The 18,082-nt window shown below is 43.1% G+C and overlaps 1 protein-coding gene across 1 annotated transcript in view; it reads left to right on the plus strand.

The window, feature by feature from the left end:
• RYR3 (ryanodine receptor 3) overlaps nt 1-18,082 on the plus strand; it is a 721,882-nt gene that overhangs the window by 491,170 nt on the left and 212,630 nt on the right. Inside the window, exons 63-67 of the mRNA XM_060262621.1 lie at nt 1,694-1,932; nt 3,280-3,361; nt 5,116-5,246; nt 9,606-9,926; nt 13,560-13,800. Of these exons, the coding sequence (XP_060118604.1) occupies nt 1,694-1,932; nt 3,280-3,361; nt 5,116-5,246; nt 9,606-9,926; nt 13,560-13,800 (1,014 nt within the window). The remainder of the gene's footprint in view (nt 1-1,693; nt 1,933-3,279; nt 3,362-5,115; nt 5,247-9,605; nt 9,927-13,559; nt 13,801-18,082) is intronic.

The following is an 18,082-nucleotide window of genomic DNA, read 5'->3' on the forward strand; positions in this document are numbered from 1 at the left end:
AGTTCCCTAGAGGGTGATTCTTCCTCAGTCCAGTCATCTGAAAAGGAAGCAGGGGAAATAGTCTCTGCGATTCAAACTAGGTTATTTCCTCAAGTGCTGTGCTTAAAACTTTTGCCTAAAGTACTTAGGACCTTGGAGTTCTCTATGACTCCCAAGGAAAGGGAGGATCTTGATCCTGAGTTACTAGTAGGTTCAGGCAAAATGGTACCAAAACTGGGGGTTACTTAGTCTGGGATTCCCCTGCCAGTTTCCTTTCTATAGTATTATAAAGGCAGAGTGGGAACATCTTTCTGGACCTAAAGCTAATCAATATATGTTCTCTAAATTGATTCCAAAAGCCATCAAGAGGCTCCAGCTTCAGGTAGCAGATGATCCAGGCAATTCTTTAACTTCCAGCTCAGTGATTCCTAGGGTTGCCAATGGTCTCCCAAAGGATACCTGTGATCAGAGAATAGAACAGACATTTCACAAAGTCTTTTCTGTAGAGTCAGCATTGGCCATTAGAGCAGCCACAGCCAGTCCTCTCTTTGCTAGAGGAGCTTATAAATGGGCTTCAGTTCAGCTTTGGCAGACACCTGTGTGCTTATGGAGTTCAAGGATGAACAAAATTGCTCTACCCATGGCCTTTATGGTGGATCATTGCCAGACGCTCTATAACAATCAAGTCAGGTCAATAGCATGCAGTATACCAACCAGGAAGAAGGAAGTACAATTCGGGGGGGGGGGAGGGTAGCCTTTTCGATGAGATATTTTATCTGATAAAGATAAAGAGGTGTTTCCTTCAAAAAGGGAGACTAGACCTAGGAGAGGTTTTCAGCCCTTTTGTGACTCAGAGAAGTCCTTCAAGGGCAAATGGCAACCAAGAAATAAATAAAGCCTCCTTCTCAAGTTAAAATTTAAAAAAAAATGCTCGTCTGAACAACGACACCATATTTTCATGGAAGTCTAGAGACTCGGAGATGTCTCTAGTAGCTTGAGGATCAATGGCATCTCTCTGTAAGCAATCAATGAGTGTCAGATACAGTAACCAATAGTTACTCCCTAGAATTCGAAATGATGCCCCCCAATCAGTTCAGACAAGTTCCAAAGAGAAAAAGCTAAAGAAATATCTGTTGTTACTGAAAGCAGTTCATCATTTGATGGAAGTCAGAGCTATAAAACCCATGTCCTGATCTCAACATGATGTCAGTGTCCTTTCCATATTATCCATAGTGCCAAAGAAGAATGGGAATGTCAGAGTGATTCTAGACCTGAAATGGCTAAACGTTCATCAGAACCTGGAAGTTCAGTTAATCAGAACCCAGAAGTTTAGAATGGAAACTTTAAATCCATCCTTGCATTTAATCATCTAATATTCTGAGTGGTGTGAGGTTTGGGCTTTTTTAAAAAATATAGGAGCATTCTATCATATGAGGTCTCACCTGGAGTCTGAACTGAAACAGTTTTATATTAATTTATATGTGCTATATAAGGTTTAGTGATGCATTCATAACTGAAAGCAATCATAAAATCTGAGCATCAGTTTATATTTTAATATCTGAATTTAAAATTACCCATTTCAAGTTCTCTGTGTAAATAATGTGACAATATAAATTTATGCCAAAAACTAAGATCACAAGAATAAGAATGGATATATTATGGAAGTATATTCCCATTTGATTTCTAAATGACGTTTATAAAACTTATTTTGTAGAACCGTCATGAAATCAGGCTCAGAGCTGGTTAAAGCAGGATTGCGTGCTTTCTTTGAAAATGCAGCTGAAGATCTGGAGAAGACATCAGAAAATCTTAAACTGGGAAAATTTACACATTCCCGAACACAAATTAAAGGAGTCTCGCAGAACATCAACTACACTACAGTAGCATTGTTACCTATCTTAACATCATTTTTTGACCATGTTGCTCAGCATCACTTTGGCACTGACTTGCTTTGTAAGTTACCTTCTGTTCAAATATTAATATTGGAAGATTTCAATTGCAGCAGTGTATTCCTTCTAGTAATGAATCATTGCCTTCATTCTCTCTTATTTCCTCTGGTGTGCAATGAGAGCAAAACCTGGTATAGCTGCATTGTAAATAGATTGTTTCCATGTATATTATATAATAATATGTTAGCAAAATCTTACATAGATTGCTTCTACATGGAGTGTCAAGCATGCGGGTTCAATGACGAGTCGAAGTTGATACAAAGACTACGTTTATTGATAGACCGATACTTTAGCCAAAGGCATTACTTGAGAGTAATAAAACTGATACATTGATACAAAACTTTTAAGGCATATTTCAAAGGAATTCCAAGGGAGGGGGCCGTGGGGAAGCGTTCACACCTAAACTATCAGATTGTATACTTTCCCAGGACGTTTATCAGAACTTCGTCCTTGCTTTCGCCAGATGTCTCATCCTCCCTCCGGAGGATATATGGGAAGGTGCTGATTACTTTGTTCCCTTCACACTACTCTAAATTAACAGCCATAAAGCGGGAAAAGAAAAGGGAAAGAATAACAAACAAATGAACTGGGGTCCTTCATGACAATTCACAGACCAGATATAGGCAGGACCCTAAAGCAATCAATTGGCAATAATGTTCAACCATGCTTGACATGGAGGTTTGGCTCTGTTTTGGCATTCAAATTGGAGATGGTTTTTTTGGAGCATCCACACAAGGTTGTCCTGTAATCATCTGCTTTCTGGATTTTCTTTTGCTTTGCTATTATGTTTCCCAGACCATCTTGACACATTGCATGGAAAGGAAAATGTGCATTTTAAGGTCCTGCCCACATTGTTACAATTTTCCTTGCCTCGGATATATCTCTGCAGCAAAAAGGCCTGGAGATTTTTTTCCCAAATGAAAATTCAGAGGTTCTGCTAGATCATTACAATAGAGTGGCTGAGCATTCTTGCACTATAGTGATCTAGCAACTGGTGATGTTTTTTAAAAGAGCTCAAAATGCCCTCAAGTGGGGGAGCAGTGGAATGATGGCCGGGGGAGGGGGGTACTGCTGGTTGGGTGTTCAGTTTCCACAGTTAATGTCCATGGATGCAGTGAGCTATTATTGGCAGTCCCTCATCCCCCAGAAACAAGGGGTTTTTTTTGGGGGGGGGGCGTTATGGGCTGCTGCAGGAGGTAGTAGTTGGTGAAAATCATTCTCCCTCCCATGGCCACGAAAAGCTAAGGGAGAGCCAAACCAATATATTAAACAGATGGCCATAATTTTGTAGATTGCATTAAAAATTGTTTAAAAGATTTATTGGCTGAACAATATTTCTTTTCTTTTTCAGTGGGTGATGTCCAAGTTTCATGTTACAGAATTCTCTGTAGCCTGTACTCTCTTGGGACTGGAAAGAACATCTATGTTGAAAGGTAATTAATAGGAAAAGATTTAACATTACTAACAATAATAAGAGAAGTTATGCAGCTGAATTTTGGAACTGGGAGATTGCTACTATGAAATGCCCCAACCCAATTCAGAATTTATGCATTACTTATTAGCTGAGTCCAGGTCATCCAAATTTCAAGCTAAGCTCATGATTGCTTTGGCTACAAACCAGTACAAGGAGCCATCCATAGGAGGCACATATGCCTTGTACAGCATGTAAGGTTGATATTAGTGGTCAACCACTCCTTCTCTGGCAAGGGACCCACTACCAGCCAGATTTTTATGAAACTGGGATGGGATGTGGTCATTTTGTTGAAGAACAAACCAAGCAGCAGGAAGTGGGGAAGGAGACCCAAGATGGGGGTTGGCAGCAGCTACAAGTAGAAATGATTGAGAAAGACTGAAAAAGAGAAGGTAAATTGTAGGGAGAGGAGTAAGAGTCAGAAAGGGGATCATTTCACAGATGTCCCGTTTGGAGAGGCTAGTCAGGCTGGGATCAAGGAAGCCATCAGACTATCAGCTTGGTTGCCAGCCTTTAATCCACCAGTAAAGGAGGGAGAATCCATTTAAAGGGGGGGGGGGAGAATCTATTAAATAGGATTATCCTCCTACAGAATAAAAAAAGGATCTGAAGCACTTTGTCCTTTTTGTGTTTATTTTTTTACTTTGTTTGTGTGTGAGAGAGAGAAAGAGACAAGTTTTAAAGCATGGATGAAAATTCAGCAGACTCTTCTGGCATAATTTCAGGCTCTCTCTCCCTATAGTTGATTCTGCCTCCTCTTTTAAGCTAAAAGTTCATGGAAACTTTCCACAGAGCTTTACAGAACAATGAACTAGGGTGCTGTGAATCCATTGGCACAAACAGTTTCAGTGACCAAGATCTTTCACACAAGATGGTATGACCTCCAAAAACTCCATAGTTTGTATTTTCAGAAATGCTGAGCAAAGCTGTCACATGCCATGAAAACTTTTAAGTCCTCAAAAACCAGAGCAATCAGGCTGTGATTTGGATAGGCCAGGTAAACTCGATCTCATCAGATCTCAGAAGCTAAGTAGAGCCGGCCTTGGCAAGAACTTGGATGGGAGACCTCCAGAGAATACCAGGAGTTGGGAGGCAAAGGCAGACTATCAAGCTACTTCTCTGAATATCCTTCATGCCCTAGTAAGAGTTGCCAAAGGTCGCCATGACATCATGGATGTTCTGAAGTATCATACAAGGTTAACCATGACTATCAGTATAAAGCATTTGCCTAGAATATGAAGAAAAGGTAGCATGAGTTGCAGTAGGTAGAGGGAAATGCAGAGGGCTGTGCTTGATACAAGAACACAACAGTGGTTGGTGCGGTATCTGTAACAGGAGCCAGAGCTCAGTAATAGCATTATAAAATGGCTGACCTATAATAGACACAACTCCTGCAGCAGCTGTGAGGAAGAGTAAGGGTCAATTGTTGGATAAGCTAGAATTAGTACTGAGAAGGAGGCTTATTCCAAGTGATTAGCATGTGGGAGGGAGGACAGTTCACGGATACTTCTCGTGCCCCATAACCTTCACAACCTAGTTCCAGCTCAATAGGCAATAACGGGGAAATGTTCTTGTGCATTGTGACAAGGAAGGTCAATCGGGAATGCTGAAGAAGTTTATCAGCTCCACCAAGCCTTAGGGAACGGGAAGCAGAGATCACTTCTCATATATAGTAGACTTTTTAAACTGACAGTATTTTTATTATGTCATTTGCAGGCAACGTCCAGCTCTTGGTGAGTGCTTAGCTTCCCTTGCAGCAGCAATTCCAGTAGCCTTTCTTGAACCTTCTCTCAATCTTTACAATCCACTTTCTGTCTTCAACACAAAATCCTCCAGAGAGAGAGCTCGTAAGTTCTTGATTCAGGAAAATATACATTTGAATAAGAATTTGCTCATTCCTCATCCTTTTCTAGACATCTTAATACAGTGTGTTAATTTGTTTGACTAAAATTCTTGTGCAACTGTACTTGAATGAAAATTAATCTCAGAACACTTCTGCATAACAAAATGCTTTGGAAAGCACATGTGTTAGAACATGTTATTAGACCTTGTCTTGAACTAAAGGCAAACATTGCAATGTAAGGCTCCTCCCTCTCCAGCTCCACTAAGTTGCCCTCAGCCATCTTGTGTGGGGTTTCTGGTAGGTCTCCCCAGACCTCAGAATGGGGAAGGAAGGGGCTTATACCACCTTATTATTTCTCCTTTCCTTAGGACCACAGCTCTTTTCACAGCAGAGCTGCATCCTCCTCTTCTCCTTGGCCTTTCCCAGGAAGCTGGTTTTAAAGGTCCAAATAGCCCTGCCCCTTCCCTGGGCATACCTAGCCTCTCTCTGTGGGAGGGCGGTGGTTCACTCCTCTTCTGTCCTTCCTAGTGGGCTGCTGGATGGCTCTTCCCTGCCAGCTGCCCTTCCTCCTGCCGTATTGGTTATGCCAATGCTTGGGTAGGATAGGCTGCCAGTCCTCAGTTCCCACCACTGCTTTTCCCTGCCCCTGCTCTTGATTTAGTTGCCCTTGTGAAGGCTTCTCTCTTGGCTTGCCTTTGTGCCGGTCACTCCACCTCTGCCCTGGCTTCTGCGGAGGCTTTGGAGGTTCTCATATTCTCTGGGCCACTCCAGTATTGGGCTGGTTCTTCCATCTGCATCTAAATCTGTGTTGCCATCTAAGGACCCTGCTGTCTCCTGGGAGGCTGCCAGACTCTGTCAGTGAGGGTGGAAGCTCTGAGCTGTGTCTCTTATGGCAGCATTGAAGGATACGGTCTTGAGTCCAGCAGCATCTCTGGATATACAGGCTGACAAAGTTCACAGTCTGAGCCTGAGAATGATAATTGCTGTTTATATTATACTAGCTTTATACCTATGCTTTGCTATGATATGTAAGTACTATTAGTGAATTTATTTGCTGCACCTCTAAGTTGCTTCCTTCTTGTAGAATTAGTGTATGTTATACAACATCTGCCAGGAGTTTTCTTGAGGGCAGTAAGAGGTGATGGCTGTCAGAGGTTTTGGGGGGAGTTGTTCTGAGGGAGTGGTAGTGTGGTGGACACTTTGCATGTTTATGTGAGAGGTTCACTTCCAAATGGGCCCTCGAAAAGTTGTGCACCATTTCCCCCATCGTTCAAAAGCTATGTAAAATCCCTAGTGAATTTTTAGAGGAAGAATGGGAGGTGCATTTTACCCCAGGGCACATTTAATGACTCCCAGTAAAAAATGCATACTGTTTAGAATGTTGTGGGTGAGGACCCATCAGGCCGCATATGCAAATGACCTGTGTTCCAACTGTTTTTTGGGGGGAGCGGCGGGGGGGTGGGGTGGGATGAGGTTTGGAATGTTGTCAACAGTTTCCTGTAACTGTAACTCAGACCAGCCAGGCTCTACAGGAAGATTGGCAAGCCTAGTGAGCTTTGGAATGGTGGGAGTGATGTCCAGTCAGGCAGGTTATGCAAATGACGGTTTGCTGTAACTGTCTCTGTGAGCTGGGGAAGAGGCAGCAGTCTCCTTGCCATACTGTATCCCTATGGGGAAACACATTTTACTCCTGTTTACCCTCTTAGGGGGCAAATGTCTTAAAATCCCTTCTTAGTAGCTGTTGACATCATGAAAGGAATGTTCTCCCCAAATTTCAATATATATATACACACACACACACACGTGTAATAACCCAGGGCACCTGATTCTAGGGTTGCCAAGTCCAGTTCTAGAAATATCTGGGGATTTTGGGGGTGGAGCCAGGAGACATTGGGGGTGGGGCCATAAGCAAAGTTGTGACAAGCACAATTAAACTCCAAAGGGAGTTATGGCCATCACATTTAAAGGAGCCACACACCTTTAAAATGCCTTCCCTACATTAGAAATAATGAAGGATAGGGGCACCTTCTTTTGGGGCTCATAGAATTGGACCCCCTGGTCCACTCTTTTTGAAACTTGGAGAGCATTTTGAGGAGAGTCATCAGATGCTATGCTGAAAATTTGGTGCTTCTACCTAAAAAAAACCCCTCCAGAGCCCCAGATACCCCCAGATCAATTCTCTATTATACCCTATTGATCTCCATAGGGAATAATGAAATGCCTGGCAGACATTTCCCTTCCCCCCCCCCCCCGCTGTTTCTGATGACTCTGAAGCGGGGGAGGGCCTGCTCCCACTTGGAGATTGATATCTCTACTCACGAGTTGCTGAACTTCCAACTTGTTCAAAGTAACACAGAGCAACCAAAGGTTCAGGTTTACCTTTCCTATGCAAACGACCTCTGAAAAGATTGTGCAATCAACGGAGGGTCTGGGCTGCTTTCACAGCCACTGGGATCAGCCATGTTGTTCTGCCTCCTCCCCTCCCGCCCCCATTCAGCCTTAAAGACACAGACACACCATCCCAAGAAGAAGCCTCCGGAGGTGGAAAGGCACATGATGGCTGTGGGGGCGGGGCTCCCCCCCCCCCCGACGGCCAGCTGACTGGGAGTGGGAAGGAGCCTGGGAAAGTGGGAAAAACCCTGCTGGAACCTGGGGATTGGCAAGCCTACCTGGTTCCCATGCTAAGGACTTGTGTCCACAAGACCTGCCTTACAATTATTCTAGTGCCTCACAACTAAAATGTACAGGTATCTTGATGGATGGGGTGGGGAGGAAGTATAATAGACAACTAAATAAGAATTAGCTGTGAATGTTGGGCTCAGTATATGCTAATAAATTAATTATTTTACCTCCTGGTTTCAGAAGCAAGTTTAGCTATGTTTTTTATACCAATTACTATAAGCTTTATTCTAGAGATGACTATTGTGAATAATTTCATTACCATTAAATATCCAAGCACTTGCCCAGTACTAGTTCATCACAAGTACTATGAATCTTTCTGGGACATCTGTAAAATGCTGATTGCTAATTTGGAGTCAGGAAACAATTTTTCTCCAGGCCAGTTTCTCCAGGGATCCTGGAGTTTTTTGCCAACTTCTGGGCATGGAACAGGGGTTACTGGATGTGTGTGGGGGGGAGATATTTGTGAATTTCCTGCATTATAAAGGGGGTTGGACTAGATGACCCTGAGGCCCCTTCCAACTCTTTGATTCTGTGTGAACGGTTATAAATTATACATATCTTAATGAGAATGCTTACTTCTGATTTTTTTGAACCAACCAATTAACTATATGGTCTCAGTGCCTCAATAAATTTATCATAATTTATCATAGAGTAGAGCTTCATCCTAATGTTGGAGAAGGACCCATGGGACTCATAAAGCTGGGCTAGAACAAAAGCATGATTCCTTCTGTGACAACTTTACTAAGCATCTCCCACATGTTACTATTATAATTCGCAACAGAATTTTGAGTTGTGGGTAGTTTTAATCAGAATCTCCTGTTCCCCCTTCCACTGTAGCCCAAAATGCCACCTGAAATGCTGCCACGAGGTCAGGGGTACAAAAAGAGAGCAGTCAAATGTTTGCAGCAAGAAAGGAGAATCAATAAAAGTCATCCTCTACCTTCCATCCATGGAAGTCCTCTTTTGGATCCCAGTTGTGGCTTCAAATCCTCAGTTGTATGTTAAGACTGGATTTAGTTCTCATAAACAGCATATTTTTGGATTTTATCACTTTAGACTTTAGTTGCTAGCTGACATAACAGAATGATTTTCCATTCAAAAATAATACCTGCACCTTGAAGACCGTAATGACAAGGAGAAGGCTAGGCTAGAATCATAGAGTTGGAAGAGGCCATACAGATCATCTAGTCCAACACCCTGCTCCATGCAGGATCAGCCTAAAGCATCTCCGACAAATAATCATCTAGCCACATTTTGAAGACTTCCAATGAAGGGGAGCTCACCACCTTCCTAGGCAGCTGGTTCCCACCTTCCTAGAATCTTTGCTTCCAGCATTTAATTCCCATTTTGGAGGAGCATAAATTCATGAAGAGTTCTTCTAGCAGTCTGAAATGGTAAAGTCAAGAAAGAAGATCATCACTTCTGCTGTTAAATAGTTATGGACTGAATTAAAAGCTCTGTGTACGTTATACTACCTAAGAACGCATTGCTGTTGAACAGTAGAGGGAACCAGTGAATTGTGTTTGTAGCCACAATAAATTTATCTTAATCTGACCAAGGAAGGAGGGTTTGAATATACAGACAAGGATCAGTGTTATTGTAAAAATTAAAATATTAAATTGTATTTTAAGTGTTCAAAGATTATTTAGCCTATTACATTGTTATGTATCATTACAATAAGTTTTAGGTATGCCTGAAACGGTAGAAGAAATGTGTCCAGAAATTCCTCACTTGGATGGTTTAATGAAAGAAATAAACAGTTTGGCAGAGTCTGGAGCCAGATATACTGAAATGCCACATGTGATTGAAGTGATTTTGCCCATGCTGTGCAACTATCTGTCATATTGGTGGGAAAGGGGGCCTGAAAACAATCCTGAAAGTGCTGGCCCCTGTTGCACAATGGTGACCTCAGAACACCTCAGCATAATTCTGGGAAACATTCTGAAAATCATCAACAACAATCTGGGAATAGATGAAGCATCCTGGATGAAGAGAATAGCAGGTATCTATGTCAAAATGTTTCTTTTCCCTATTACATTTCTTGGCACTAACAAAACATTAATTCAGCAGCAGAGGTAGGAAAGCAAGACTTTTGAGATTGCCCCCTCCTTTTGAAGCAAGAGGCAGAGCCAGTTTGTAAATGACAACTCTTCCACTGGTGAGGGCTTCTTTTCCCCAGACCAGTCATGCTTTTATCAGGGAACCAAGATCTAGCCTGAACTTTCTCTGGAACACAGCATAATATAGCCTGTGTCCTAGAGCGAATTGAATGTGTGTGTGTGTGTGTCTTTTATTTATTTTTAATGTTGCTTTTGATTTTTCTGTACATTCCTTCCCTTCATCAAAGTCATAAGAAAATGTGACATAGTAAGTGTCTCAGAAGGAACATACCCCCCCCCCCACACACACACACCATCAAGGACGCAACGCCCCTGGCTTCCCTATGAGACTCCTATCTCTAGAACTGTAGAATCATAGAATCACAAACTTGGAAGGAGCCATGCAGGCCATCTAATCCAATCCCCTGTGAAGTGCAGGATCAGCCTAGAGCATCCATTTGTCCAACCACTACTTAAGGACTGCCGGTGAGGGGAAGCTCACCAATTCCTTTGGTAGCTAATTCTACTGTTGAACAATTCTTACTGTAAAAAAGTTTTTCCTAATATCCAGTCAGTACCTTCCCACCCTTAATTTAAACCGTTTATTGCAAGTCCTATCCTCTGCTGCCAACAGGAGCAGCTCCCTGCTCTATTCTAAGTGACAGCCCTTCAGATACTTAAGAAAAGTGAGACCTCCAGAACCATGCACAATACTACAGGTGTGGTCTGACTAATGCAATATACAACGGTAATATGATCCAGAGACAAAAAAGGCGAATGTGATCTTGGGGTATATCTACAGTGGCATAACATCCAAATTGCAGGATGTCATAGCCCCGCTGTATCCTGCCATCCCATGGCTCTCTCCCACCCCAGCAGGCAGGCTGGGGATGGATTGGGGTACACTGACTGGCAAACAGGTCAGTAAATGCCAGCGTCTGGTTGACCCATACTGTGCCAAGCCTTACAGCTGTAACCAATATAAGCTGGAGAGTTTTTATTTTTATTGGGGGGCTGTCATATAGGAGATCCCTCACCTTTGCTGCCCTCTCCCCAACTCTGGGGCTATAACCAGATTTAATTGCCTATTCATGAGGTTCACTTGGTAACGCTATGTCAGTCATACACCCTTATCTTGACCTACCTCATGGAATTGTTATGAGTACAAAATATAACTTGGTGAGAGGATAAAATGGAGTTTTGGGAGAAATGTGTGCTCTCTGAGGTCCTTGGAAGAAAAGTGGGTAAAAAAGTAATACCATAATTCACACTCTCTCCCTCCCACATGTGATATGCTTTGATTAATGCTTAAAGACAAACTTTAAAAAGGTTCAAAACTACTGTTCTTTCATGTCATTTTTAATGGAAATTAATGTTTACATCTGCAGAACTCAGGAGCAAAGTATAACCTCTTAATTAGGTATTTTAAGACTGTAATCCTAAAAAAATATTTTCCTGGAAATAAGCCTTATAGACTAAAATGAGACATCTCTGGATACCTGTTTAGGATTATTCCCATAAAGTACAAAACTAAGCAGAGTTACACCCTTCAAGCCCATTGACTTCAATGGATTTAGAAGAATGTAACTGTGTTCATTGAGTTCAATGGATTTAGAAGGGTGTAACTGTGTTTACAATTGAACTGTCAATCTCCTAGAAACTTTATGATACAATCCTTCCTCCCTCCCTCCATTTCACTTCATATTTCTCTTCAACAGGGACCCAAAGTGGCTTACATCATTCTCCGTTCCTTTATTTTATCCTCACAACAAACCCTGTTAGGCTGTAACTGACCCAAAGTCATCCAGCAACCTTCCTTGGCAGAATGGGGATTCAGAGCCAGCTGTCCAAGATACTAATCTGACACTCTGACCATTTTCACACACAGTTTACCTCACAGTCACAATCCTGTTCCCTCCGCAGCGTCCAGTCGGATTTCCCACCATCTTTGCTGAAGTTACGGGAAGTGCTGCGGCTTTTGCATAGCAAACGAAAACCGCTAAAACCCAGTTTACATTTGCTACACAAAAGCCGCGGCACTTCCTGTAACTCCGGCGCAGATGGTGGGAAATCCAACCGAATGCTGCGGAGGAAACAGGATTGTGACTGCGAGGTAAGCTGTGTGCGAAAACGGTCTGAGACATTACACAATCTTGGCTTTTAGTTGATCATAAAAGGAATTTTTGCCACTTTTCTGTTTTTGCAGCCTCCAGTGTTCCACAAAAACCACTCCTGTTGAGGGATCATTAGGGACTCTGCAGGTTGTTGCATATACAACTAAAGGAGAAAGGTGGAATAAGTAGAACTAGCACACACAAGTTCTTGCACAAATGAAGCAAGAGGTAATATAGAGTGGGCTTTTCAGGAAGATGACCTAGATCTTTCTGTAAATTGTGCTTTACTTGCATAGTTTGTGTATTGTACTAATAGTGTGTACTCATAGTATATATTGTATGCTCATAGTGTGTAGTGTTACATATATTGGTTACAAAATGGTTGGAGATATTTATGAGAAGTATTCATGGCTTTTAGCATAGCTCATCAGTTGTATCAAGCATTCAGGAAAAGTTCTCCCCCCCCCCCTTTCTGCCCCTCTTTCCTTGGGGGTTGTTGTGAGGATAAAATGGAAGAGAGGAGAATGATGTATCCCATTTTGAGTCCTGATAGGGGAGAAAGGTGGGGTATAACTAAAGATAATAAATACAGGTAATTGATTAATTAATTCACTTCCTATATTTTGAACCCCACTGTTCCTCCAAGGATCTCAGGTCTATTTTGAAGTAAGTTCAAAGTCATTCAATGAAACTTAGTTCCCAGAAAGTGCCTTTAGGATTGCAGCCTATATCATACAACCCAAAGAAGGAAATATGCTACAAAAGCCAGAGCTAAGAAACTTAGTGGAATGTATTTTGTTCCATGCATAGTGATGAATTTTCTTTCCCAGATAGGTTAGCTGAAATTGAGAGGATAAGGTTGTGTTTGTCTTGACATGCTTGACTGAAGCACTCTTGATAGTTTAAATACAGTGCTTAGTATATAAAATCTATAATGAACATTATTTACACCAACTCCCAATCCTGATGCAAGACCCCATACATAAGTGTACATAATTATATATTATATGTGTTATCTCTACATTATCATGTGTATTCAAAAAATGGTGTCCTTCACATATGAGTGACATGTTTTAAATTCTCCAAAACTCAGGGATATGCCAGTGAATGTTAATTGTTGCCTAAATGTGATTATCAGAATTCACATTTGCTGTGAAGTGGGGGAAGAACATATATATTTTTAGACATTCTCCAAGAGCATTCATATCTTTCTGTTCAAACTTCCAATTCCAGTTCTAGTAACCTTTAATGGCATAGCACTGTTCAAAGTAATAAAGAATCACAACAGGACTAACCCAAGGTCACAGTTTGGTACAGCTATAAACCTGGAACTAGCATGAATGCATTTATGTGTGATTCTCTCTCTCTCTCTCTCTAATTATGCTTTCAATGTATGCTTACATATACATATTTTGTATATAGTGTATGCTCAGCCAATCATTAGCAAAGCCAGGCCGGATCTCTTGAAAAGTCATTTTATTCCGACACTGGAAAAATTAAAGAAGAAGGCCATAAAAATAGTGATGGAGGAGGAACAACTGAAAGCAGACAGTAAAACTGATACCCAAGAAGCAGAACTCCTCATTCTAGATGAATTTGCAGTTCTTTGTCGAGACCTTTATGCTTTTTATCCCATGTTGATTCGCTACGTAGACAACAACAGGTATGATAATCTGTTATTCGTTTGATTATGTGGTTTGGCTGTCAGCACTACTTCAACAGTAATGAATCTGAGTAATGAATTTGGCAGTAGCCAATATGGGGAAGGCAATGGCAAGCCACCCCGTAAAAAAGTCTGCCGTGAAAACGTCATGATGCGACGTCACCCCAAAGTCCTTTACCTTTTTCCTAAGGTGGTATAACCATTGTTTCCAGATATAAGATTAAGAAAGTGATGGTTATCAAGGAGTCAAGTCATTGGTTTCTGATGTTCTGATTTACAAAATACCATAATTTTTATTTATATGTAGATTATTTATATTTTTATTTATATGTAAAGAGCCCCGAGGCACTGCAGTACTGTAGTCGGAGCCCTCTGCTCATTACCTGAGTTCGATCCCAGCAGAAGCTGGTTCAGGTAGCCAGCTCGAGGTTGACTCATCCTTCTGAGGTCGGTAAAATGAGTACCCAGATTGCTGGGGGGAAAGTGTAGATGACTGGGGAAGACAATGGCAAACCACCCTGTAAAAAGTCTGCTGTGAAAACATTGTGAAAGCAATGCCACACCAGAGTCAAAAATGACTGGTGCTTGCACAGGGGACTACCTTTACCTTTGGCTTTGCAGAAGGAAGTAAAGATTTTTAAGACTTGCTGAATGCCCACAGCTGACAGGAGAAGCAAAACAGCATAATCCAAATACAGAAGCATTGGCAGAGGGAGATCCAAAGCAGTGCGGTGTTGCTCTCTGCTCAAAGCATTCCCACCTTTATATTCCCTCTACAATGTACTGTACCCTAAGAACACTGTTACTGAAGCATGGAATTCCTTGGCAACTGTGGAACGTGGTTCTCAGGATAGTAACTAGAGGGAAAACCATGTAAAAATCAGTGAGCTCCTCTTTCATTCATCTTATGCTCTTATGTTCACTCTTATTGGTGTTGGATATAAACTGATTAAATGAAGTATTAAGTATCCACATGTTCATAATATATTCGACTAGTTTAATTGCCCCATTAAATCCAGACCTCAAACTGGTGGAACGCTCTGCTTTGCCAGATTTCATCTGGGCCCTGCAAGACCTTAGACCAGTGTTTCCCAACATTTTTGATGTAGCGGTACCCTTGACCTCACTCTTCATATCTCATGGTACCCTTGAGGAAAAAACCTATTTTAAAAAATTGATTTACTTTCTAGTTACGTGAGAGACATAATAGTTTATTGCAGTTAAGTTTCTGTTTATTCATTAATTAACGATGTGAAAATGAATGTAATGTAAACTTAAATTAAGACAAAATAGTGTGATATTAAAATTCTTCAAAGCACACAACAGACGCAAGACCCAACAGTAGTGTTAAGAAACTGTTTGGAATGTAATTTATAAATGTCCACCAAACTGCAACACAAAAATTTTCAGTATCAGAACTGATGCTAGCCTGGAATGCACAACTTGTGAATGTAAGCTTTTGTATGCTAAAAGCACACTTTATCAGACAACAGTATGGGTTCATTCATATATGACTGGCAGCAGAAGAAAGCACCTTTTTAACTGAATGCTTCTTCTAGCCAGTGTAGTCTTTACATTCAAAGTTCCAATGTGAGTTCTTAAAATCTATATGAGCAGCATGTAGGAAAAAACATATTAAAAGTACAATCCTAAACGGAGTTTCGCCCTTCTAAATTCATCAATGTCTGTAGGTTTAGGTTGTGACTCTGCTTAACACAGTATGGTTAGCCCTTGATTGGGTACACTACCACTTTGCAGCCATTCATCCAAGAGTAATACAATAGCACAGGTACCGGTGTATTAAGCACAATATGTCCTTCAAAACCTCACTAGTTGAATTATCACTCTCCCACAAAAAGTGTGCAGCCAAACATTTAGTGCACAATTTATAATGTCCATTGTTATGTATGTGGACTCAAGTGAAGACTTTGGGTGTGCCTGCTGGCTCATTGGAGCCATATGGACTGAGCATGGGGATTTGGGGAAAAAAGGGCTGCAGGATCCAAATCTCTGAAGCCCTAGAGCAATCACAAGCTCCCACCGATTTGAATGACCCAATACTGTGTGAGCACGGGAATCCAGAGATGTATATAAATTGGGCCGGTAGGCTCCCATCCCCAGTCTTGTAATGTAGCCCTATCTATATCATGTCTACTAAAGAACTTGTATCACGCAACTGGCAACTCCTCCATGCATTGAACACACTATATTATAGTGGCGATGAGGATGGGATCCAGATGAGCGAGGCCCAGGACCAACCAGCATTGCCAAGCCGCAGAGCTCCAGCACCACCGCGCAACAAGCACTGCCGCCCAGCCCAACCATGGCCACCGCGTCCGGATTGCAAAACTCCATTCCAGAGTTTGACATAGTGCAGCCCGAGGCCTGGGAAGCCTGGGTCAAAAGCCTCAAGTACCACCTCGTGGCACAACAAATCAAGGATGATGAACCAGAAATCAAAAAGGCCATCCTGCTGAGCAACTGCGGAATCGCAACCCTATAGTTCGCGGAGGGCCTGGTTGCACCAGGAACGCTCAAAGCATCCTTCTTTGATGAGATTATCAAGGCGCTGTCCGGCCATTTCGTCCCGAAGCCTACCCACCTCACCCGGTGCTACAGTTCCTCGACAGATTCCAGGAGCCAAATGAGATGGCCACAACCTTCCTGGCCCGCCTGCACGACATGGGAAGGTAGGTGGACTACGGTGCGCAACTTGAAGAAGCTCTGATCGTGAAGTTCAATCACATCCTCCGGGACTCGAAGGTACATAGGAAAATTGGTACGAAAGATGATCCTACCCTAGCGAAGGCCCTATAGATAGCCACCACCTCTGAGGATGCGAGTAAGGAGAAGGCCCGCCGCCCAGGCACCAGCACTCACCAGCTGCGACCGGCCACAGTCGGAAGACTCGGACGGGGACGAAGCCCTGAAGCTGCACCAGAAAAGCTGGCAAAAGCCATGGGCATGGGTGACTGAAACAACCACCCCCAAGACCTGCGCCAGCTGCAGGGAGCCGCACAAGCGACATATCTGCAGGTTCCGGAGAACGACCTGCCACATGTGCGGAAAGGCCAGGCATCTGGCCTGGGTCTGCTGATCGTCGGCACTGTGGCAAGGGAAACCTCCATGCCAAGATGGCCACCGCCATGAGGTCGCACTCATGGACGACATCCAGGTGCTCTCCACAACGGGGACCCAGGTATGCCAACTGCCCCTTCCATCCCCTGATAAGTACCACATGACTGTGTTCATTGATGGCAAGCCCTGCAAAATGGAAGTAGACTCGGGGGCAGGCCAGATGGTCATTTCAGCCTGCATATTTAGGGGGTTATGCCCAGGCGGAGAGGCCCAACTACAACCGTCCTCATTTATAGTCCGCGATTTTCAAAAGTGGGAGGTTGCAGTCCTGGGAGTGGGCCTGGTCCAGGTTACATATGGAAGGTTCAAGAGCAAGCTTCCCCTAATCATAGTGGAGGGGGACCTGAGTAGCCTCCTGGGGCGGGCCTGGTTCGAAGCCCTAAGGATATGAGTAATGGGTATCTACCATGCCCCCATTCAAAGAGACTTCCAAACCTTGTGCGAGGAGTTTCCCTGCTGTGTTTGACAGAACCCTGGGAACGTATACAGGGGACCCTGTAGCGCTACAGCTAAACCCGAACGTGCAGCCCATACAGCTGAAGGCCAGGTGCATGCCCCTAGTGTTGAGACCCAAGATTGAAGAGGAGCTAGACTGCCTTGTGGCCCAAGGGGTCCTTGAACCAGTAGCGAATGCAAAGTGGGAAACCCCCATCGTCACCCCGATCAAGTCTAATGGCAGCATCCGCATCTGTGCTGATTACAAATGCACGATTAATAAGGCACTGCAGGGCCATGCCTACCTGGTTCCAGTGGTGAGCCACATGCTAGCATCATTAGCTGGGGCAAAATTTTTTGAGAAACTGGATCTGGCATAGGCGTACCAACAGCTCCCTGTGGACACCACTACAGCAGAGGCACAAATGATGCTTACGCACCGGGGGGGCCTTCAGAGAAAAGCGCTTGCAGTTCGGGGTCAGTGAGGCTCTGGGAATCTTTCAGAACCTGATGGGACTCCCTTCTTAAAGGTATTTCCGGGGTCCAACCATTCTCCAATGATGTGCTGATAGCCGTCGCCATGGAAGAGGAGTTCGCTGGCCGCCTCCAGGCTGTGTTGCAGAGGTTCGACGGGGCTGGGTTGAAGGTGAAACGGAAGAAATGTGTGTTGGGGGTGCCCTCCATTGACTTCCAGGGGTATACGGTGGAT

The sequence above is a fragment of the Heteronotia binoei genome, chromosome 21 (assembly GCF_032191835.1).
Source record: "Heteronotia binoei isolate CCM8104 ecotype False Entrance Well chromosome 21, APGP_CSIRO_Hbin_v1, whole genome shotgun sequence".
NCBI lineage: Eukaryota > Metazoa > Chordata > Lepidosauria > Squamata > Gekkonidae > Heteronotia > Heteronotia binoei.